Source organism: Branchiostoma lanceolatum, chromosome 17 (assembly GCF_035083965.1).
Source record: "Branchiostoma lanceolatum isolate klBraLanc5 chromosome 17, klBraLanc5.hap2, whole genome shotgun sequence".
Lineage (NCBI taxonomy): Eukaryota > Metazoa > Chordata > Leptocardii > Amphioxiformes > Branchiostomatidae > Branchiostoma > Branchiostoma lanceolatum.
Window position 1 is genome coordinate 11,617,394 of NC_089738.1, and position 23,542 is coordinate 11,640,935.

At 41.0% G+C, this 23,542-nt stretch overlaps 3 protein-coding genes across 5 annotated transcripts in view; 2 read left to right on the forward strand and 1 right to left on the reverse strand.

The window, feature by feature from the left end:
• LOC136423022 (DNA replication licensing factor mcm7-like) overlaps positions 1 to 9,149 on the reverse strand; it is a 41,542-nt gene extending 32,393 nt beyond the window's left edge. Inside the window, exons 1-16 of the mRNA XM_066411012.1 lie at positions 8,913 to 9,149; positions 8,479 to 8,558; positions 7,780 to 7,944; positions 7,215 to 7,339; positions 6,653 to 6,833; positions 6,153 to 6,214; positions 5,718 to 5,793; positions 5,322 to 5,426; positions 4,759 to 4,836; positions 4,429 to 4,510; positions 3,846 to 3,977; positions 3,266 to 3,421; positions 2,283 to 2,422; positions 1,918 to 2,099; positions 1,021 to 1,104; positions 564 to 732 (exon numbers count right to left, since the gene is read on the reverse strand). Of these exons, the coding sequence (XP_066267109.1) occupies positions 564 to 732; positions 1,021 to 1,104; positions 1,918 to 2,099; positions 2,283 to 2,422; positions 3,266 to 3,421; positions 3,846 to 3,977; positions 4,429 to 4,510; positions 4,759 to 4,836; positions 5,322 to 5,426; positions 5,718 to 5,793; positions 6,153 to 6,214; positions 6,653 to 6,833; positions 7,215 to 7,339; positions 7,780 to 7,944; positions 8,479 to 8,558; positions 8,913 to 8,943 (1,848 nt within the window). The 5' untranslated portion in view covers positions 8,944 to 9,149. The remainder of the gene's footprint in view (positions 1 to 563; positions 733 to 1,020; positions 1,105 to 1,917; positions 2,100 to 2,282; positions 2,423 to 3,265; positions 3,422 to 3,845; positions 3,978 to 4,428; positions 4,511 to 4,758; positions 4,837 to 5,321; positions 5,427 to 5,717; positions 5,794 to 6,152; positions 6,215 to 6,652; positions 6,834 to 7,214; positions 7,340 to 7,779; positions 7,945 to 8,478; positions 8,559 to 8,912) is intronic.
• A 158-nt stretch (positions 9,150 to 9,307) lies between these two features.
• On the forward strand, positions 9,308 to 16,433 carry LOC136423023 (UDP-glucuronosyltransferase 2B33-like). Of its 2 annotated transcripts, XM_066411013.1 has the most exons (9): positions 9,308 to 9,507; positions 10,136 to 10,275; positions 11,561 to 11,898; positions 12,490 to 12,721; positions 13,646 to 13,817; positions 14,275 to 14,431; positions 14,638 to 14,857; positions 15,119 to 15,338; positions 15,502 to 16,433. In XM_066411013.1, the coding sequence occupies exons 2-9, from the start codon at positions 10,263 to 10,265 to the stop codon at positions 15,785 to 15,787; spliced, it is 1,638 nt and encodes a 545-aa protein (XP_066267110.1). In that variant the 5' UTR covers positions 9,308 to 9,507; positions 10,136 to 10,262; the 3' UTR covers positions 15,788 to 16,433. The 2 variants fall into 2 exon arrangements, with proteins under 2 accessions (XP_066267110.1, XP_066267111.1); XM_066411014.1 differs by lacking the exon at positions 10,136 to 10,275.
• Positions 16,434 to 16,529: 96 nt separating this feature from the next.
• Positions 16,530 to 23,429, forward strand: LOC136423027 (UDP-glucuronosyltransferase 2C1-like). 2 transcript variants are annotated; one of them, XM_066411018.1, is made up of 8 exons: positions 16,530 to 16,710; positions 17,550 to 17,880; positions 18,273 to 18,504; positions 20,331 to 20,502; positions 20,799 to 20,955; positions 21,173 to 21,392; positions 21,857 to 22,076; positions 22,270 to 23,429. In XM_066411018.1, the coding sequence occupies exons 2-8, from the start codon at positions 17,593 to 17,595 to the stop codon at positions 22,553 to 22,555; spliced, it is 1,575 nt and encodes a 524-aa protein (XP_066267115.1). In that variant the 5' UTR covers positions 16,530 to 16,710; positions 17,550 to 17,592; the 3' UTR covers positions 22,556 to 23,429. The 2 variants fall into 2 exon arrangements, with proteins under 2 accessions (XP_066267115.1, XP_066267116.1); XM_066411019.1 differs by having other exon boundaries at positions 17,562 to 17,880.
• Positions 23,430 to 23,542: the final 113 nt, after the last annotated feature.

A 23,542-nucleotide genomic window follows, 5' to 3' on the forward strand; every position in this document is an offset into this window, starting at 1 on the left:
AGTAGTTACAGAAAAGAGTAAACTTGGGAAGTTAAAAAAGACAGCAGTCCAGGGGTTCATCTAAATCAGGAAAGAGGGGCGCTGCGCCCTCTTGTTTCAGTCCAGTGCCCCTTTGTTGCATTCAGATTTTAGCTTAATATTCAGCATACAGCCTTCACTCAGCAATTGATTCTTCCATAAATACATAGAATTCACTCCCTTGCCTGCCTTATTCCATTTTTGTAGAAAAACCCTGCAGCACTATATAAAACATACCTTTACATACATCTATCATGTTGAATAATCAGAAACAAGTCCATGTCAGACCACACAATTTAAACATTGTGTTTCATGGAGTTTTATTAAAGCATAGAGGCAAGTAAGAGATATAGCACAAAAAGATATATAAGAGGATATTTTGATGCTGAGTCAAAGGTGAAAGTCAGATTATTGCACTTTTCTTCAGCCTTTTTCAAGTTCATCTAAATGTTCAATGTTGTGGTCTACTTTTGAACACTATCAGTTAATCATATTGCATTATTTAAGCCTTTTTAGAGTCACATAAGTTCAAGTTCAAGACTTACCAGAGCAGTGGACAGACGCAGGATGGCCAGTAGGGACCTGGCGGAGGTGAAGGTTGAGTCCTTGTTGTTTCTCGCCTCCTTACGCATCTCGACGTAAGCGCCCGTGATGTAATCAGTCAGCTCCTCTGGGATTACAGGATTTTTGGTCTTACAGAGGGCGATGTAGCGCCTTAAAGGAAAGACAAAAGATGGAGGAAATTTTGTAGAAGGAGGTTGACAAATAAATGATATGATATACTTTTTATATAAACAATTTAGTGCTTCGAGAAAGTAAAAGATAATAACATTCTGTAAGAAACCCTACGAATCAATAGCATGGTTTATCCTGCATTTCTCATGAAAGACTGCTTCCTCCTTCCCTTCTATTGTAATATAGGGAATGAAATGTTTGCTGCAGTTTGCAGTCCACTTGCTAGGTGGCAGTGCTCATGATAAGGACTGTTCCAGTGTGCCTTACCTCATGAGTTTCATGTCAATGGGAGTGAACTGTGCTGCCGGCTGCTCGTTGTGCTGGTGCACATACGTGATGTGCTGGGCAAGTCTGGAAAGGAAAAGACACATTCATTTCTATCCATTCATTTCATCTTTGTTACACAATATAACTAAAAGGGGTAACAGGACACACAGTATCCTTTTTCACCCCATCAAACTTAACAGCTTATCTAGTGTAAATCTTTAACTATTCGTGGTGGTTTTATTTTTGCCTCCCTACCTCAAAATCATAACAAAGGGTGTGCTTTAGTGCTATAGCACTGTTTTGACCACAACAGAGACTCAAAAACTCATTTCTCCTCCAGGCTATCCGCCTGTACAACAAGGCAACTCAGTAGTACCCATACTGTTAGTTTGATTACCAATGATGTTTCTAGACGAGTGGCTTTTGCTCTTAACTGTGTACGGATATTGGAAATTTATGCGCTGTTATATGTTATCTTATGTTACATGCGTACTGTTTTTTGATTAATTGTGGATGATGTTGTGTACAGTGTTTGTGTAAAAATCAACACAATTCAGCTTTTGTGTAACGCTGCAAGGTTGATTTAATAAACTGAATGGAATTGAATTGAACTTAAAACACAGAAAAACTTCCCTTCTACTCTAACTGCAAAATTAACTCCACGCAAAATTAAAGAAACTTACAGTAGTACAAATACATAGTCGAATACATAATAACAAATATTTCTTTTTTAAATAACTTTACAAATATATGTACTTATACATTAGAAAACAACTATACAAAACACAGACAAATGATAATACAAATACATGTCATAACATACTGTGTGCAAACATATCAATACATACATATACAACTAAGAAAAAGACAGTGCCTGTGAAGAAAAAGTAAACAGACCTGAGGTCGTTGTCCCTGTCTGGCCTGTCCTGAATGAGCCACAGCAGGTCAAACCTGGACAGTAAGGCCGCGGGGAGCTGGATGTTGTGTTCGATGGACTTCTTGGGGTTGTAGCGTCCGAAGGCCGGGTTAGCGGCGGCCAGGATAGACACTCTGGCATTCAGACTGGTCATGATACCCGCCTAAGAACGACAGAGAAATCAGCTCTGGTTATCAATCAATCACTAACTAACCAATATCAACTGATCAATTAGCAATAACCAAAAACCTTTACTTCAACTATACACCTCTTAGCAGCTCTTCCCATAATTGTTGGCTTATTTCATTGCAGTACCACACCAAACTGCTAGGAGGCGCCATCTGACCTTGGCAATGGAGATGGTCTGCTGTTCCATGACCTCGTGAATGGCAGTACGGTCGGCATCCATCATCTTGTCGAACTCGTCAATACAGCAGACGCCCTGGTCAGCCAGGACGAGCGCCCCACCCTCCAGAAGCATCTCACCTGAAACACAAGTTTAAAATGTTTAACAAAGGATAACGAGATATCAAAACAGGAAGTTCCGCTGCAGTACCGTAACAAGCGGCTAGGGGACCCAAAATCTAATAATTTCTAGGTCTCATCAAGACCTACCCACCTACCAAATATCAAGACAATCCATCCAAGCCTTGTCGAGTTATGTTGGTCAGTTACACACACACACACATACATACATACACACAAATGCTACCCTATGCATAACCTTCTCGGCGAAGGTAACAAAGATATGACACTAGAAAAGCCTCTTAAAACAATTTCTCAAAGATATATGATAGCACGTGTCTGTCGAGCTGTCACTTCTTAGTTACCGTAAATCCACTTATATTCTTCGTGGGGAATTCCGCGTTAGAAAGGAAAAGGTTTGTGCAGTGTTTTATGTTCGCGGTTGAAATAGAGTAGTAATACATTGGAAATGCATGTAGTAGAGTGGTAATTCATTGGAAATGCATGTTTGCTATGTCAAAAATAAGCAGTGGACAGGTCATCACAAAAAATGCAAAAAATAAAACCACCCATACCATTTCAAGATTTACAGATTTATAATTGTAACTACAAGGTTTGATACAATTGTTGTAAAGAAACAAACTTCAATCACACATTTCTGTTGCTGCTTTTCTGGTAATCTGTATAACGCAAACTCCAGCTGTCCGGGGGTTTCTCTCCCCTCTTGGGTTGCGAGGCGGTTACAGGGCGGCGAGCGGTCACAGGAGGCTTGATTGAATTCAGGCTACTTTTCTGGTACATGCATTGTTAGTCAATTATGCTGCAGTTCTTTAACAAACAGCTAGAAGGCAGAGAGACACCAACCTGTGAGGGGGTCCTTCATGACAGCTGCGGTCAGACCGACGCCGGAGCTACCGCGGCCTGTCGTGTACTGACTACGGGGGGCCAGGCGGTCGATGTACGACAACAGCTGACTCTTGGCCACGCCAGGATCACCCATCAAACAAACATTGATGTTTCCTGTCGAAAGTAGTATGGTAAAATGATAAATACCAGATCAGAGAATGGAAATTGCAAACAAAAATAAAATTGCAGGATAATGATACAGAACTGTAAAACCTAAGTTCTGTAGTTTGTAGCACCTGAATTCAGCTGCAGTGAAAATCAAGAGTTCTCAGTTGAAACATTTGTATAAACACAATGAAAATGTTGGCACCCGCCACCAAGTGTGATAACTTTGCAGTAAAAAAAGTGACCGAGAAAACAGCAGACTTAAAAAGTACTGCAAAAGTTTTGAAGATTTCCAATATTCTGTAAATGAACAGAAATATAAACTAAGATTCAATGAGGTTTTGGATTTTCATTCAGTCAAATTCCAGATTACTAAGGAACTCTTCTTACAAGTTTTGTGCAACACTACATCCTTCCGACTGTTACCACCTACCTCTGATTTTCATGCCCTTGGGTGCACGGTCCACGCCGCCCACCAGCAGTAGTAACAACGCCTTCTTCACGTCCTCGTGGCCGTAAATCTCAGGCGCGATAGAGGAGGCAAGCTTCTCGTAAAAATCATCCTCTGTAACAGACCAAAAATACATGTTAATACTAAATTACTGTAAATTCACTTCAGTTCACGGAGACTTCCCAGTAGGAGGGAAAGGAAAAGTTCATTGTTTCAAATTCGCAATTCAAAATCTGACAAAACATACAGACATAAAACCATCATGAATATTCTAAGGTTTCAAGTATTAATCCATCAGGAATTCAAACTGATTACATCCAATTGCAAAGAAGAAAACTCTTCATTAATCAATAAGCAGCAATTGTGGAAATTTTGTTTTGTTTTCTTCAACATTAGCTTATTTCAAAATACAATTTAAAAAAAAAATTGAGATACATAAATGACAACAATTCTTAGTGCATAGCCATTTTCCCTAAAAGTTGACCTGATTATGATGCTGTCTGTTCCCCCAAATAAGGACACAAAAACTCTGCTAGTATGGTGTCTGTATGTTTCTGTACATTACCTGCTATCTGCTTGATCTCATCCTCCGACAGTTCTTCTGCTCCGAGCTCATCATCTTCTGTCTTGTTCATCTTCGTCATTTTCTGTAGCAACAAAAGCACAAAAACACTTCTTAGTGGATTGTCCGATCTTGCAGCGCTTACAAATCTTAAAGATTCTTTTATTTCTTAAAGATCTTTCTAAAATTTGATCACTTCAGCTTTTGGGCAATTTTGCTCCATAAAGAGTCTCCACAAATGTATTTGTGAGATCTTGTGTCCCTCCATTTACAAAGAAACAAAAAATGCTAATGAAAACACAAATTCCTTGGAGGCAATGATTAAGTACTCACGTGAGCTTCCAAGAATGTCTCGGACAGCAGACCCTGAGTCACCTGTCTGAACCCAGTCCTTAACATGGGCAGGAACACCTGGACATGGTCGTCAAGGTAACAAGCACAACAAACGAGCAAACAAAACCTTGATGATGATGTACACAATAGTAAGAGCCAGAATTAGTGCCACGTTGATAATTCTACCATGGAACACTTCTGGCAAGTACATTAAAGCTCAAATAATGTAATTGTTTTAAAGGGTAGATCTTCATTTCAGCATACCCCCTATGCTGACACACAAGTACCAACATCGCTATGTCAACCTAACATTGGAAAAAAGCTTGTTGTCATATCTAAGGTTCCCGGGAGATGTAATGAATATAGACATGCATAACGTGACATCACAGAAGCAGTGGATTGCTCATTCCTTGACAAAGACTGGAGCTGATCAGTCTAAAATTTGGGCAAGTCCAATTGTTGTGTTGGCAATTTGCAGTTCAACTTTGATTCACATTGAATATAAACAGTTTGTGTGTCCTTACAACAATCACACTGAAATATACTTTTTACGATAAGGATACGCCTGTGACTTGGACGTGGTCTCCCGGCTGGGCCAGTCGCGTGATCTCTCCGCGGGCGAAGATGGTCATGCTGCGGGGGATGTTCCCAACCGGCACCTGGTCACTCTGTAGGCAAACACGATAACATATCATTTGCAAACACAGCAAATATTTTCACACATTTCACACTGTGGACTCATGTATAAACTTTTAACCAAACACCGCAAAACTTTTTACATACTTCAGACTGTGGACTCAAGTAGAAACTTTTGATATTCAATAACATAATTCCTATCATACTATGTACAATTTTAAAGGTCAGAATTTTGTTTCACTGGCATGTGCAGTTTACAAAAAATGAGACACTACATTCCACAACTAGTCTGTACCTAAGCAGTTAAAAAATTTAAAACTTACGTGTTCCTGGATCTTAATCTCCTGAAACTTCACAAACTTGGAGCCACGTGTCTGTAGGTACAAACGGCCTCCAGACCTGAGTAAACAGTCAAACAAACAAATGAATCTTGAACCAGTACTTTGTAAACATTTCACATGAAACATGGCAACAAGAGTAGAAATACTGAAGTAACATTTCCTTTTCTCAGTTATCTTCTCAAAAAATGTTGGAGGCCATTTTAATTCAGATGCTATCATGGACCATGTATGAAAAACAGAGTGCAGAGATGTACGCAACTTCTAACAAAAATAAAAACAAAAACAGAGCAACATATATTCTAAGTATTGGTGCCAATTCTAAGCTAACATTCCAGCATTTGCGATATAATGAAATTAAGTTGAGCTACTTGTCTTGCATCTATTGTAACTGGTACATAACTTTGCCACAATACTTACTTATTGGTGACACAGTCCTGGCTCTGGCACATTTGAAGTGGCATGAAGGTGGGAGAGTTGATCTGGGAAACAAAGAACATTATCAAGTATTTGAAAAATAGGTCATTTATGCACTAAGCCGACACATATCAATTCTATAATAGACTGATATCATAGCCCCGTCCCCCTCCCCAAAATGTAGGAATGCAAAATAAAACATAAACATAACAATTCTTATTTGAAGGACATGCAGCCATTCTCTCATTGGTCCAACCACTAATTGCCATGCTATCATTGGTTGAACGACTACTTGCTTTAGGATCTGTCTGTTGGAGTTGGTGAGTACATGTACAAGCTGTATAAAAAAACTACTATGCATCAGCTTTTGGAAACTGTTTTCCTTAACCTTTACCACACTGAAGTAGCTGTTTGGCACACGATTCCCTATTGGTTGCAAGCTTAGACAGCAGAGAGATGGCTTTAAAAAATTCACATGAAAAATTTTGCGGTCAAATACTCACAGGTTGGTACGTCTCGGCGCCGCACCTGTCACAGGTGTAGGTGGCCACCGCCATCATGGGTTTGACCTCGGTACAGCGGGTCACGATACCACGTACCAACACCAGCTTCCCTACATTTTCTGCCTTCACCTGTCGGATAGCCAACGGCTTCTGCTGGCCGGGAGCCTTGAAGTAGATCTCACTGTAAAAACGATATGAAGTTGGAGTCAGGACTACCCTTTTTTTCAAGTTAATGTTTGCGGTGGTTTTATTTTCAAAGTAAACTTTCAACCGCAAAAATGGCTTTTCTTACAGTTTTTCTTCCCATCTGCCAGTAGCTTTGAGGTTTCCTTTTTATACGTTTTCAAAGTGAAATCTCCACTGCGAAATTGTGTTTCCTATGTATCACTACTGTAGTACAAATTGTTTCAACCATACCTCCTTTCCCCTTCTCCAGCGAAATTACCTCCCCGTGAAAATAATCTTTGTACAAAACTTATCTCTATCTGCCCGTAGCTTTGAGGTCTTTTTTCAAGTTTGTCTATATGAGATTCGGTTTTTAAGAGATCGCTTTTTTACTCACAATCGGCGCATGAGCTCTGGCGGGAACTGGTTGCGGGGATCCCTTGGCTCGGCCCCGCCCCGATGCTGCTGCTCCATCAGCAGACGGTGCTGGATGTACACGTCAAGGGCGTCCTTTGTCTCCACCTGTCAAAACAAACAAATCAATAAACAAATGTTTACATGTTGTGGCACATGACCACCTGTTTCAAGTGGTTGAGGATGTTTGAGGTATCAGAACCAATACCAATTTTAGTATCATCTTCGATTTTTTTCATGTGATAAATTATTGCAAGAAGATTATTTTGGCAAATCAGTATGATGTCGCAATGACCTCATCTCTAGTTATGAGGCCTCGTCCATTCCTGATAAAAGTATCGTTTTGGCAGGTATTCCTGGTGTCAAGCAAAGGTATTCATAGAAATTAACTTAATAGTGACTTCAAGAGATGACTATGTAAATTTTTTGAAATACTGACTTTTTTGTGTGAATCTTTTCGAAGAACTTTAATGGCGCCCCAGCTATCATTAACATAATCATACAGAAATTCCCTGTGATGACTTTAACAGTAAATCTAAACAACGCACCTCTCTCTGTTTGTAGTCAGGAAGCATGTCGTAGACAGCATCCGCGAAGAGGTGGATGTAGCGGCGTGTGTTCTCCACCATGGCTTCAGCGAGGTCAGGGTCGACCTCCGCAACATCCTCGATGTCGATGGTCAGCGCTACCTGCTCGCGGTGCGCGATCTTGACCTGCAGGGCATCAGAAATGTTGCAAGACTCAATAGATTTGAACTTACTTCAGTGTAAACAGGGCTCATGTGCATGTGCCCCTTTGTGCACCCAAAACAAAAGCACACAGATGTAGACACACACACACGTACTAAACCATATCTCCATTTTCAATGGAGATAAGACTGAATTTCGAGCCCTGAGTGTAGTCACACACAGTCACATATGAAGCTTTGCTGGAACAAAGCTGATTGTATTTGTGGGGTAGCAGGCCTGCACGCCTTTTTCTGTAATGCGCAATCAGCCATTCAACTATAACTAAACTGCCTCATAGTGTAATATGCGCAGGGCTATTATCTTACTTATCTGATTCTATTGTAAAATTATGGGCTATGAATTTATGACACTGGAAATTTTGCATGAATCCTAATTTGCACTACATGTACCTCCATATTTTGTGTCTTGGCTTCGTTATTGTTGTTGAAATATTGATATCCTTTGTCCATTCTCTGTTTCCTTTTCAATGGTTCGTATCGTAATACATGTCAGACCTACCATTTGCTGTGCATACTTGAAGTCCTTTCCGCCTTTGTCTCCACTGGTGTAGAACTCAGCGATGAACTGCTTGATTTTCTCTACAAATGAAGAAAAAAACACATTCATTTCTTTAATAATAATAATCCTACGATGTATCTAAGACTGGTGACAACGCAATAAGGTATAACGTCCTAAATCATGACAGTACAGCTTATTCAACGGCTCATAAATTTGAAATAGTGGTTTTCGTTAGGAGCATGCCCCCCTCCCCACACCCGAAGATAAAAGGCGCATACTTTGGTCAAAACTGGAATATTCAAACAATCAGAGTGTGATAGTTTGTTACTGTACTAACGGAGGTACTACAAATTAAGTTGGAATCTTTAGAAAATTATTTTTCTGAAACATGATAAAGTGTCAGCAAATACACGATGGGGAAAAATAAAAAATACCTTTCTCCGCGGCGTAGTCTCGTGGCGGCATTTTGACGAGTTTCGGCTTATTTTCTCACAAAAAAGAGGGCAACAGCGAGACACAAGATTTCTTCCGACTGTGCACGGCTACTGTGATACTTGTAATGAAGAGAGAGGAGCAGAAACCGCCAATTTGTGGCGAAAATATAGTCAGGAAACTCGACTTCTACCTCCGGATGGTAAAAAGCATACGAAAGTGGCGCGAAATCCTGATCACGTGATGAGACCATACCAAATTACTCTACTTTAAGGTAAAGATTAGTTATTCTTAACATAAGTATGATTCAAAAACAAGATGTAATGAATAAAACTATACGTTTATGTCAGGTATATTTACGTTTGTACAATCTAATATACAAATAATACCTTAATATTGTCGGTTTCGTCATCTAAATATTAGCCTCTAGGCTTACTTTACCTTCAAAGTACTGTAAATGGTACAAACATTAAAGGTCCCGGGAAATTTAATCTCGCAATTTCTCGCGAAGCTTTGCGGTATTTCACACTCTGCCTCCTGCGGTACACGTGAGTATTGCAACTTGTCAGCAACGGGGCACACCTGCCCACCAACAAGGTAATACCCCTCCCGTTTCCGCATTGACCGAAACCACTTTTGTTGTTGTTGTTGTCCGTGTTTAAAGTCTATTATATCGCTAGACGTGGTCTCATGGTGCTGGGTTACGTTTGGTTCAGTTTGATACGAGTCAATATTGTCTCTCTCGTATGTCTCGTATAAGCTCTCAGCTTCCGTAGCAGCATGTGTTGTCTTTCCTTTTCGTACAGAGGGCACTAGTAGTACTACAGGTAATGTCTGGTGGTCTCCAGAGCACCACAGTTTGGGCTGTTTGGTGAGCCCTCTGGGTTCTTCCAGTTCTTCCTGTTCTTATTCTTTTGGATGACTTGGATGGACACTTTTGCACGGGGGTACGGACACTTTTGCACGGGGGTACACTTTTGCACGGGGATACAGACACTTTGGGGCAGATACCACAGTCAGACTTACCAAATTATTAGGTCCGGACCTGAACCGTAAACCTCTGGATTCGAATCCGGACCTGAACCTGAACGTGGGTTTAGATACGCACCCCTAGATCTAGTGGTGAGAGAAGGTTGCCACGTCACCCAGTCATACTAGTACTACCCAAAATGTAAAGCGTGCTGTCGGACATTGACCTTTGACTGTGACCCACCCATACACGCAGGTATATACCGACTCCAACTCACACCACGGAAGTGCTGACGGCCAAGATTCGGCGTCTGTGGCTAGCTCAGTCTATCAGCTCAGTCTAAAGGCCGGACAATTTTCAAGAGATCATTAGATTCTACTGCATGTTATCAGCAGGTAAGGGGACATGAACGTTCGCCGATATTATCTAACGTTACTATGTTCATAAGCAAAGAATAGACGCAATGACATTGCAGTTTACACGTGGTTGACAGGTCATGTGTTTATTGCCCAGCGATTCCTTATTTTTCTTGAAGTTCTTTTATTCTAAAACCCTCTGTCATTGTATAGCTAGTCTAGCTGATGATAAGATATCGTTTATGTTATCAAAGTTTGCGGCTTCATGAGAAAGCTCTTCCCATGAGCTTTAGCTTGTTGTAGAGTCAATTAAAGACAAACTTTCGTATATTATATACTATATAACGTATCAACTCCTGGACGCCATAGTTAGCGATACTTAGAGTCTTTCATGTTCCGTTGATAAATTCTCTGATTTAGATTCTTTGGATTAGAGCAAATGAAATACACATCTCTGCTTAGTCACTCAGTGACTTATGTATGGAAAGGTTGGGCATAGTAGGCCCTACTTCGGTCTTGACATAACTACTTTGTTGGTAATTGCACCTTTTCTCCGACGGCATCAAGCTCTGGAAAAGTACGTATGATAAAAAGATCACGGGCAGCATCAACTCATGCTAGGGTCACATTTCCAACCCGGGGCCCGGCCGGGCAGCTTGTGGGAACGAAAACTATGACATAAAAGACAACAAAACACACAAAACTTTTGAAAAATTATTCCTTACCATACGTTATGTATATCCTTGATATGCGCCTTTTATTCTTTGCTTTCTCAAACAGCCCGGCCGGGCCCCGGCTTTGAAATGTGACCGAAGCATTACCATAGTGATAGAAGGACTGGTCGTAAGTTGGTGTGTTACACCGAAGGGTACGGTGGTTATGTAGCCGTGGCGACTAACGAAGGGCGCTTTTGCTTGATATTACATGTAATATCAAACAAAAACGCCCTTCGTTAGTCGCCACGGCTAGAAGGGATAGTACATGTATATGTTATATCAAGCAAAAACGCCCTTCGTTAGCAGCCACGGCTAGGTGGTTATAGTAGCTCCGCTGTTGACTCCGATAGGGTTCTCTGCCCTGCAATCTCTGCCGTGACATCTGCTTTAAAAACAAAATAAAGACCAGGGCTTTAGGCAAATCGATTTTCCTTTTTGTTTTCTTATCTCAGTTTATAGGAAGCATAAAGGTCCAAAATGCAACAACGTGTTTCAAAATATCTTTGAAATTTACGTTGTTCAATGACGTTGTTTCTCGTTCTTGCGCCATGCTACTAACAAACTGGTCCGTTACAATCAATGATTGTCCTATTTACTTATCTTGTCAGACCCTGCCCGAACACTCTATTACTGCTTCTGCTGCCGAAGCACTAGTATGTCGACCAGTTTCCACCTGTTCCTGGCGGTCGCCGTCATCTGCTTGTCTCAACATGTTCGTGCTGCCGACATCCTCGTTGCGACATCGACGTACGGCAGCCCCTGGATGGACGTGGCGAAGATTGCCGAAGTCTTGGCTTCCCGAGGACACGTCGTCACTGTGTTGGCCCATGCCAATCAAAAGAGCGACCTAATGCGGAAATGGCCGACCTTGCAGTACGAAACGTTTGGACATCCTGAAAAAACACCGCTGATTAAGGAGTTTATAAAAACCCAGGCTCCAAAGATGGTAGGTACTGTATTTAGAACTAAGAGTACATTTAAAAAAACATGACGAAGACAATCAATTGATGTTTTAACACTTTGTTGAATGGTTCTCATAACATTTTACATCAGCTCCGGTTCCTGTTTTATCAACGTTTGTAATTGCTGTAACCTTTTACAAGTAGTTTGCATCCAATCAACTAGAACACAAACTCAAATAATTAAATGACCTCTCGGATCATGATCTAGTCTTAATTCTTGATTTATTCTATCAAAATATTTAGAAAAATAGGATCGACCAGTATTGACGCATAGTGGTAACAAGTCAACATCAAATAAATTCACCGCAGGCAATGGTAAACAAACTTATTTGCGTAAATCAGATGATATCCAATCATCACTTTGTACCAGACCTAGGGTGTAGATTGAATGCGAAGGTCAGCACCGAAAGAAGCAAAATAAGTCAATATCAGATAAATTCACCGCAGGCAATGCTTTGCGTGAATCAAGTGATATCCAATCATTGCGCTGTACCAAGCCTCCGGGCTTCATTTAACCTAGCTAGCTTCTGTAATATTCATACAATGTTTTGATGTCTTTGCAATATTCGTTACAGGCATTTTCTTCATCTGGACCGTTAGGCCTTCTAAACTATGGCAATACCTTGAGTTCTGCTCTGCTGGACGTTAATGAAGAGATGTTGGGTGACAATCAACTACTGACGAAACTGAAGAACAGCCACTATGACGTAGTCCTGACGTATACTGGTGTGTCGTGCGGGCCCCTCGTGGCGCAGTACTTGGATCTGCCGCTAGTCTGCACAATGAGGTCTATGCCTACGGGAGAAGGTGTGTGCATATTTTTACAGTGCATGCTAATCTTAATCCAACATAAACACTCACAACAAATGTTCGCAGACCACATAAGCACGTAAGCACAAAGGAAAATTTTACCTTGACGTAAATGATAAGATAAAACCTCCTTGATAAGAGAAAACTTACCACAAAAGAATTATGGCATTTTCGCGTAAATTATGCAAATTAGGTCATCATTTTTGCAATTGGTATGTGTTTATGTCCAACCTACCATAAATTAATACATTACATGCGTTAGATTTCTATTATGAAAAACAATGAAATTGCCAAATTTATTCCTTAATTGTGCAAATCAATTCCTAATTTGAATCTAATATTGTGCATATCTGCCTAAGCTATCTGCATGCCAAATATAGAAATACGTCGTTCTTTTGTTCATTTATCTCTTTGAAAGATTTTTTACAAATACCGCCCGCAGTTCCAGAGCGAGCTGCTTAGTGTTCAAAATGTACATCATTTCTTCCTTACATCAGAAGTAATCAGGACCACCACATTTCCAGGGCAAAAGACACAAAGAGCGAAATTTTTGCTGCAGTACAAAAGGTTAGCCACCAGGAGGCCCAAACTGGAAATTGGCACTCGTGTTCACAGCACCTAGCTACCCAGATACCAAATATAATCGCAATACATCCAAGTGTTGCAATTCCAGTAATGGCTAAGAGTGTCTCGTCTATAATTCGAAATACATGTCCTGGTGCATCTAGTCTACGTCCCTTGACAATAAGCTAGACATGGTGGTCTTTGACCTGTTCTTGGAAGGTCTTCTCTGTCTGTTGCCTTATCTCGCTATGCCATGCTGGGAATTTTCCGGAGACATCTCTGATGGAATACATTTTAAATATTTCCAAACTGTTATACTATTTTACTATGCATGTGTCTTTTGAGACTATTTTTCAGACATCCGTGCCACTGGTGTCCCCAACCCTCTTGCTTACGTGCCAACAATGACATCGAGGTTGTCAGATCAGATGACATTTTTGCAGAGAGTGAAGAACGTGTTGGTTTACTTTGCATTTTCTACTATGGGACAGCTGGTCTTCGAAAAGAGTTACGATGATCTTGCGAAAAGGTTAGGGCCGCGGTGTGTCAATACCATATCCGTACGTGCGCGCATGGCATGTTTAAAGGACAGTAGGTAGCTTGTTATGTGGGTTTTCAAATTGCCCTCAAATTGAATTTTTTGTTTCAACATTGATCCTGTTACACTTGTCAAATGCTCAACAGTTTCATAGACATTCAAATCTTTCAGGATTAGGGTGTAGCGCCATCCGCAAAACGGTAGTTAATGCAACTGATTGTACTTTCGATTCAATGCCCGTTAGAAATATACCTGTGATGCTAGATGACTGTAGGAGTGCGTGTCTAATCTCTGGATGGCACGTAATATAAGTTTTGTTAACTTGAGTTCGTTGCCATCCTGTCTGTATCTGTTGTTTATGTTGCTTAATAAAAAAAAATAAAAAAATCTCTGGACTGCAAAGGTCCAAAACGGCATTCATCAGAAACACTATTTTTGCCACCAACAGAACCATTGGCGACAACTTCACCATATCTACTGCCTTGGCAAGAACCGACGTGTGGCTCTATCAAACAGATCTCATGTTCGACTTCCCTAAACCCATGATGCCAAATATGGTCAGCATAGCAGGTCACATGGCTGAGGACGTCAAGCCGCTCAGTGAGGTCAGTACCTAGAAGAAAAACCGAGTAACGTTACATGGAAATGATCATTACAATGATGAAAAACACATTCTCTGTAAAATTACGATTGATTGTTAAATAGGATGTAAACTTTAGATTCACAGCCAAGTTTTAAATTGCCACAAAGGCGCAAATCTAAATGAAGGGTTCAGACATGGGTATACTGTCCTCGTCGTAACCATATATAGGAGATGGAGACATTTGTGAAGAGTTCTGGAGATGACGGTGTCGTCCTAGTAACGTTTGGCTCCATGGTAGCGGCAATGCCCGCAGAGATAGCCGACATGCTGGCCGCTGCTTTTGCTCGTCTACCGCAGAAGGTCGTGTGGCGCTACGCTGGGACGCCACCTCCAAGTCTGGGGTCCAACACCAAGACCATGGAGTGGGTGCCTCAAAACGCCTTACTAGGTAAATGCTATTAATGTACTGAATAATGATGTGGAATTCTTTAGACTTTTAGAATGTACGCCATCATATTGGCTTTCCTTAGTGCGTGAAGATTTAGTGAAATTGTTCACATTGCCTGTGAGCCCTAATGATGGCGATGAATAATCTAGCTAAGGTTGAATCTTTTCCTTTTGTTTCTATGCTGCGATGAGCATACAATAACATACATGAACTACTGTATCTCTTCCTTCTGGCAATAACCGTTAGTCCTCCACAAAACAGCTCATCCAAAGACAAAGGCGTTTGTATCACATTGTGGTTACAACGGAGTAGCAGAGGCCATGTACCACGGGGTACCGTTGGTCGGTATGCCTCTGTTCGCTGACCAATCTGACAACATCGCCCGGATGGTGGCCCGTGGGATGGCGGTGTCACTGGACATTCACAGTGTGACGTCAGAGGAGGTTTACCAGGCTATCACGTCCGTTATTTCGGATCCTGGGTACGTTTGAGGTGGAGTGACTTTCGGCAATAGCTTACTCAATTCTTGCCTCTTTGTGTCTTTATGTATGAGTGAAACATTATCCTTCTGCATGAAGCAACTTTAGTTCTTTATAACCAGCTGTGGCGTGTAACGTAATGGGCTGTGCTGAACTTTGTTTCAGGTACAAGGAGAAAGCGGACCAAGTCTTCACGCATCTTCGTGACCAACCACAGTCGCCCATGGAGCGGGCAGTATGGTGGATAGAACACGTCATCAAACATGGTGGCCTCCCCCATCTCAGGTCGAGGGCGATCGAACTTTCGTTCTACCAGTACTACTTGTTAGACGTCATTGCCCTGATTGTTGCAGTTATATCTGCTGTATTGTTGTCTTGTTGGAAGTGTTGTTCGTTTGCATGTGGCATGTACAAGAGGGGAAACACCAACACCAAAAAGAAAACCAACTGACTGGTAGGTTTTTGAAGCAGAAGATTCTTTGAAAATATCAATCAAAAGAAAAAGCAGAGTCCCCTTTTAAGGATACATTTGATCTAAACTGGTTATATACATGTAAAGACACCTAATTGGAGGAAAAAAGTACCAATCGATGCCGGCACCGTCTACTAACCTGACGGCCCGCCTCAGTACCTCCTGAAATACAGGGGTGATAAAGCATGATGATATAATATTGCATTATTGTTAACACTCTTTGTGACAATACTATGCTTATGTTAATTTCCAAGCAGATATTTGGGTGAAATATCGTAACGTTTCTTGACTGTCAGGCCTCTCTGACAGCTACCCGCCCCAACGATATTGTTTCAAAAGTTACTACGAGTCTGTGTTTTCTAAGCTGTCTTTGATTGTTATGAGGTAGACATTAGTAATGTGCTTGTAAATCCTTATCAGTCAATGGACACCAAATTCGATGAATTGTACCGTTGAATGCCGGCGCCGCTCACTAACTTGACGGTCTGCCTCAGTGCATAGTGAAGTGCGGAGACGATGACGTATGATGACGCAATCTTGTATTGAGAATTTACACCATTTATGACAACAATAGTGTTGATGACTATGTATATCAAATTAAAGGAAAATACAAAAGTGGAAAGCACTTTGTGTCGAATCACATTAATTAGATAGAAACAGCATGTACAGCGCAAATGTAATTTCAATTATCATTCTTTCAAAGGGTGTCACATAACTCAGTCACTCATTACCCAAAATGTAAAGCGTGCTGTCGGTCATTGACCTTTGACACAGCCATACAGCTTAATAGCTGACCTCAGCTTATACAACAGTTGTTTTGGTATCTCCCAGGATCTTTTGGTAGCTCAGTCTGAAGTACAGTTTTCAAGAGATCGTCAGATTCTACTGCATGTTATCAGCTGGTAAGTGGCCATGAACATTCGCCTATATCTAGTTATACAGAACATACATACGTTTTCTTAACCTTTATTCCCAAATCCTCTGAACCATTGTACATCTAGCGTTTAGTTTTCGATAAGTCTAGTCTATCCTGTTGAAATTTCTACTTTAAATTCTTTGGTGAAGACCACATGAGCGCAAAATGCAAATCTTCCTTTATTTAGTCACGGTTACTTACTAATCAAATGTTGGGCCTAGTGTCTATAGCAGCTGGTCATTCTTTGGTTGGCGTCTAAATGATGAACGTTTGCTTGCTATAATTGAGTACTGTTTGCTGATTACTACTTTATTCTGCTTGAACCCGTTTCCAACAACATTAAGGTCGTTAAAAAAACAGGAAAACACAAACTATCAAAACGCTTGCCTTATTAGGGTACTACTATGAAGGCAAGTTAAGCTTGTGTTTGACACCGAAGGGCGGTTGAACAAATACAGAGAGTTCGTTCGACCCACTTTTGTTTTTAGGTTTTCACTACCACATACAGACGCAGCCAAATGAACAAAAGCATGTTGAACCTTTGTTTAGAACAAAATGCCTGGCCGCTTGAGGATCTAGGCAAAACAAATCGGGTAGATCACAAAGTGACCCTGTACTATCATGCCTATCTATTGCTATATACAAATAGTTTTTAGCATATCAATACCTTTATCCACGGTAAGAAAGCATAAACCCACAACAAAAATAGGACTTAAGAATGCAACTATATCTAAAATGTACGTTGTTGAATGACGTTGTTCCTCGTTAATAATTGAAACATTACTAGTTGATATCGTTCAATGTCATTTTGAATGATCTTTTCAGATCCTGACATAGAACACAATACTACTTCTACTGCCGCTGAAGTATGTCGACTGGTTTCCACCTGTTCCTGGCGGTTGCCGCCCTCTTGTCTCATCGTGTCCAAGCTGCCGACATCCTCGTCGCGACAATGACGTACGGCAGCCCCTGGATGGACGTAGCGAAGATTGCCGACGCCTTGGCTTCCCGAGGACACGTCGTCACCGTGTTGGCCCATGCAAGTCAGAAGGGCGACCTGATGCGGAAATGGCCGACCTTGCAGTACGACACATTTGGAGATCACGAAAAACCACCGCCGTTTAAGGAATTCATAAAGACTCTGCCTCAAAAGATGGTAGGTACTGAATTTAGAAGTACATGTACATTTACAAATACAAAAGGACGTGGACAATGAAACGATATTTCAACACTTTTTAAAACTGTTTCTTATAACATGTTCCTGTTTTATACAAATACGGTAATTAAACATCAATTTGTTCGCGTTTGGATGTTATTAATAGAGGTGTTAAGGATATAGATTGAAATGCAATGGTCAGCATCGAAAGAAGCGAAACAAGCGATAGAAGCGAAAGTCAACAATAGATAAATTCGCCGCAGGCAATACTGAACAAATTTATTTGCGTACATCAGATGATCTCCAATCACCACTTTCTACCGAACCTCTGGGCTTCAATTCAACAAAGCTTCTGAGCAACATTCATACAATACCCTTGTGATCCGTTACAGGCATTTTCTTCATCTGGAACGTTAGGCCTCCTATCCTTGGGCAATACCTTGAGTTCTGCTCTGCTGGACCTTAATGAAGAGATGTTGAGTGACAATCAACTACTGACGAAACTGAAGAACAGCCGCTATGACGTCGTCCTGACGTATGCTGGTCCTTCTACTGGGCCCCTCGTGGCGCAGTACTTGGACCTGCCGCTAGTCTGCACAATGAGGTCTTTGCATACGGGTCAAGGTGTGTGCATATTTTTGGCGACGCCTCAGGGGCGAGCCAATTTTTTACTATATTGTGTGCAGATTGCAAGAATTCTAGGAATTGTACAGGAATGTGAAAGTCCATGGGACGATAACTCAAGAATGCCTGGATGTATTGTCTTCATATTTTGTAGGTGGGTAGGTCTGTGGGAGACCTTGTAATGATTCGATTTTGGGCCCCCTAGCGACTTTCTATGGTACTACAGGGGAACTTTCACTTTTCAAATCTCGTCTTCTGAACATGCTATAGTCATGATTTTTAAGTGGTGGATAGCTCTTTGTTAGGAAAATATGATTTGGACCCCCTAGCGGCTTTTTTTGAAACTGCAGGAGCTGATTTTGACTCAAACTTTGAAAGAGAATAACGCAAGAAGGGGATGACGGATCATCATAATTTTTGGTGTGTAGATAGCTTAAGTGATGATTTACATAATCATATGCCAATTATGCAAATCAATATCTGATTTGCATAATTAATGAGGACAGTTAATAAATCAGCTGCATTGTAATGTAGGACTCTCAAACACATGACATATGTAACTGAGAAAGAGATAAATATCGATAGATATCAATTATGCAAATTGATACTTAATTTGCATAATTAATGACAAAATACTATAAATCCATAGTGGTAAATGACCGGGATTTCATTTTTGCACCATTTGGAAGTTAAGTAAATGTGGCCACTATTAGACACAAATCTTGCACAGAGGGTCTCATTTACATAATTTATGAAGAAATGCTACGATATCTTTTTTTGTGAAAACAAGATTTTCATACATTAGACAACTTGTGTTATTTTGGTAGAGAATGTGATCGACTGATATGATTTATGCGATGTCCTTATTTGCATGTGGGCTTAAAACGAAAACGTTAACAGAGACCACCGTCGCCATGGCAACATCTTTTTATGTTGCCAATCTTGTTATAGTTCAGGCCAATCAATATCTAAAATAATCCATGTTTCTCATCTTAGAACACACTGGCAAGTGTTCGCAGACACATACCTCCATGAAAGTTTTAAAGAGAACATAACGTTCTTGGCGAAAGTAATAAAATAAAACCTCATTGGGTAAACGAGACTTACCATTTAGGATTTTAGATTTATGGCATTTTCATGTAAATTATGCATATTAGGTCAACATTTTTATCAATGGTATCTGTTTATGTTCCACCTGCCGTTTAGCTCATGTATTAGAATCTATTATGAAAAACAGTAGAATTATAAACATTCTACCTCATGCACAATTCAGTGAATCTAATTCTGTGTATCTCTGTCTATGTTACCTGCATTCTAAATTAGAAAAACGTCGTTCCTTTGTTATCTAGTTGAAAGAAAAAATGTTAACAGAAACGCCTCTGCTATTAGCATTGGACAACTACAATAGTTTAGCTACAAATGTTTACAAGCATGATCGGTTCATTGCACGGCGGGCCTTTGCCTCATTTACAGAGCCTCTTGTCGCTGTTCATTTCCACATAGTCATCACCCTGGCTCTCTTTCTTTTCCACCTTCTATTCGCTAGTCTAGTAATTTTTTAAGATCCCTTTTATCCATCATTCGAACGACATGTCCTGGTGTCTTTAGTCTACGTCCCTTGACAATAAGCTAGACTCAGTTGTGGTCTTTGACCTGTTCTAGGAAGGACTTCCCTGTTTGTAATTGCCCTTACTCTCTATGCCATGTTGGGAATTTTTCGGAGAACATCTCTCATTTGTCTCTGGTGGAATATATTCAGATATCTTCAATCAATTGCCAAACTGTTATATTCACTACTGCATGTGTCTTTTGATCCTATTTTTCAGACGTCCGTGCCACCGGTGTCCCAAACCCTCTTGCTTACGTGCCAGCAGTGATGTCGGGGTTGTCAGATCGGATGACATTTCTACAGAGAGTGAAGAACGTGTTGGTTTACTTTGCATTTTCTACTATGGGACAGCTGTTCTTCGATAAGAGTTACGACGATCTTGCAAAAAGGTTTGTGGGTGTGTTTTCCATATCCGTATGTACGCACATGGCAAGCTTGTTAGGAGGGTTTCCCGCAAATTAAGACTTGTTTTAACATTGATACTGTTATATTTGACAAATGCTCATCAGTTTCATAGACATTCATGTTTTTCAGGACTGTAGTTATTGCGGAGTTTGTACTTATGATTCAATGTTCGTTAGAACTATGCCTGTGAAGCGTAATAACTGGAGGAGTCAGTGTTTCCTCTCTGGACTGAAATGTTCCAAAGGGCATTCGTCAGAAACACTATTTTTGCCACCAACAGAACCATTGGGGACAATTTCACCTTATCTGCTGCCCTGGCAAGAACCGACGTATGGCTCTACCAATCAGATCTCATGTTCGACTTCCCTAAACCCATGATGCCAAATATGGTCAGCATAGCAGGTCACATGGCTGAGGACGTCAAGCCGCTCAGTGAGGTCAGTTGATGAGGGAGAGATTGAGTATCGTTACATAGAAAGGATTATGAAAAGGATGAAAAACACATTCTCTATAAAATCACAATTGATAATTTAACAGGATATAAACTTTAAATTCACTGCCCTGATCTAAATTGCCACAAAGACGCAAATTTAAATGAAGGGTTCAGACGTATGGAAGGTCTCAGTAGTGACTTTCCTCTTCGTAACCATATAGGAGATGGAGAAGTTTGTGCAGAGTTCTGGAGATGACGGTGTTGTACTTGTAACGTTCGGCTCCATGATAGCGGCTATGCCCGCAGAGAAAGCCGACATGCTGGCCGCTGCGTTTGCCCGTCTGCCGCAGAAGGTCGTGTGGCGCTACGCTGGGACGCCACCTCCAAGTCTGGGGTCCAACACCAAGACCATGGAGTGGGTGCCTCAAAACGACTTACTAGGTAGATACTATAACTATACTGTACTATGATGCGAACATATGATTCTTGTTACCATATGGTTTATCTTACACTACTTTGCTATTCTTGTACTTTGCTTATCTATTTGTTTCAATATACGTTTGTAATGCTTTTTGTTTTAATGACGACACGAATATAAGCAAGGAGCTTGAGTCATCACACGTCGGCAGTAAATGTTTCAATAAAAAGCAACAACGTGGAATTCTTTAAGCTTTTAGAATCTACGCCGGGAAATCATACTGGCTTTCCTCCGCGCGTAAAGATTTAATAGGATTGTTCACACTGCCTTTTAGCCCTAATTGATAATGGTTATGAATAAACTATTACAGGTTGAATTAAGAATGAAATCTGAGCCTTTCCTTTTGCTTCTATGCTGCGATGATCATACAGTCATTAACTACTATATCTCTTCGCCTGGCACTAACCGTTAGTCCTCCATAAAACAGCTCATCCAAAAACAAAGGCGTTTGTATCACATTGTGGCTTCAACGGAGTAGCAGAGGCCATGTACCATGGGGTACCCCTGGTCGGCATGCCTCTGATGAATGATGCTCATGACAACATCGCCCGGGTGGTGGCCCGAGGGATGGCGGTGTCACTGGACATCCACGCCGTGACGTCAGAGGAGGTTTACCAGGCTATCACGTCTGTTATTTCGGATCCTGGGTAAGTGTCACTTGGAGTGACTGTCAGCAATAGCTTCCTCAATTCCAGCCTCTTTGCGTCTTTATGTATGAGTGAAACATCATTCTTCTGAAGCAAATTCTGTTCCTTGTAACCAGCTACAGGAACATGCAAACATCGATGTGAACGTTGGGTGCAACGTGATGGACTCAAACTTTGCTGTACTTTGTTTCAGGTACAAGGAGAAAGCGGACCAGGTCTCCACGCATCTTCGTGACCAACCACAGTCGCCCATGGAGCGGGCAGCATGGTGGATAGAACACGTCATCAAACATGGCGGCCTCCCCCATCTCAGGTCGAGGGCGATCGAACTTCCCTTCTACCAGTACTACTTGTTAGACGTCATTGCCCTGATTGTTGTAGCGTTTACTGCTGTATTGTTGTCTTGTTGGAAGTGTTGCTCGTTTGCATGTGGCATGTACAAGAGGGAAAACAACAACACCAAAAAGAAAACCAACTGACTTTTAGGTTTTTGAAGCAGAAGATTCTTTGCAAATATCAATAAAAAAAAAAGCAGAGTCCCCTTTCAAGGATGCCTTTAATCTAAACTGGTTATATATATGCAAAGACACCTAATTGGAGGAAAAAAGTACCAATCGATGCCGGCACCGTCTACTAACCTGACGGCCCGCCTCAGTACCTCCTAAAATACAGGAGTGATAAAGCATGATGATATAATCTTGCATTATTGTTAACGCTCTTTGTGACAATATCATTCTTATGTTAATGTCGAAGCAGATGTTTGGGTGAAATATCGTAACGTTTCTTGACTGTCAGGCCTCTCTGACAGCTACCCGCCCCAACGATATTGTTTCAAAAGTTACTACGAGTCTGTGTTTTCTAAGCCTGTGACAGGCTTATCTCGCCCCCCCATTCAAAATTTCGTGCCGCCGCCTCTGGGTGTCTTTGATTGTTATGAGGTAGACATGAGTAATGTAAATCTGCTTGTAAATCCTTATCAGTCAGTGTTGCTCGTTGGCATGTGGCATGTGCAAGAGGGAAAACACCAACACCAGAAAGAAAACCAACTGACATGGTGCTTTCGGAAGCGGGAGATTCCTTGCAAATATCAATCAAATGGAAAAGTACATTCCTGTTTCAAAAAATCTTTTAAACTGAATATGTTATATATAGAAGGACACCAAATGCGACGAACTGTACCATTGAATGCCAGCACCGCTCACTAACTTGACGGCCTGCCTCAGTACATAGTGAAGTACGGAGATGATGACGTATAATGACGCAATCTTGTATTGGGAATTCACACCATTTGTGACAACAAAAGTGTTGATGACTGTATATCAACTTAAAACGAAAATACAGAAGTGGAAAGCACTTTGTGTCGAATCAAGGTTTTATAGACACATTAATGAGATAGAAACAGCATGTATAGCGCAAGTTTCATTTCAGTTATCATTCTTTCGAGAACTGCAATTTCGTAGAGAAAG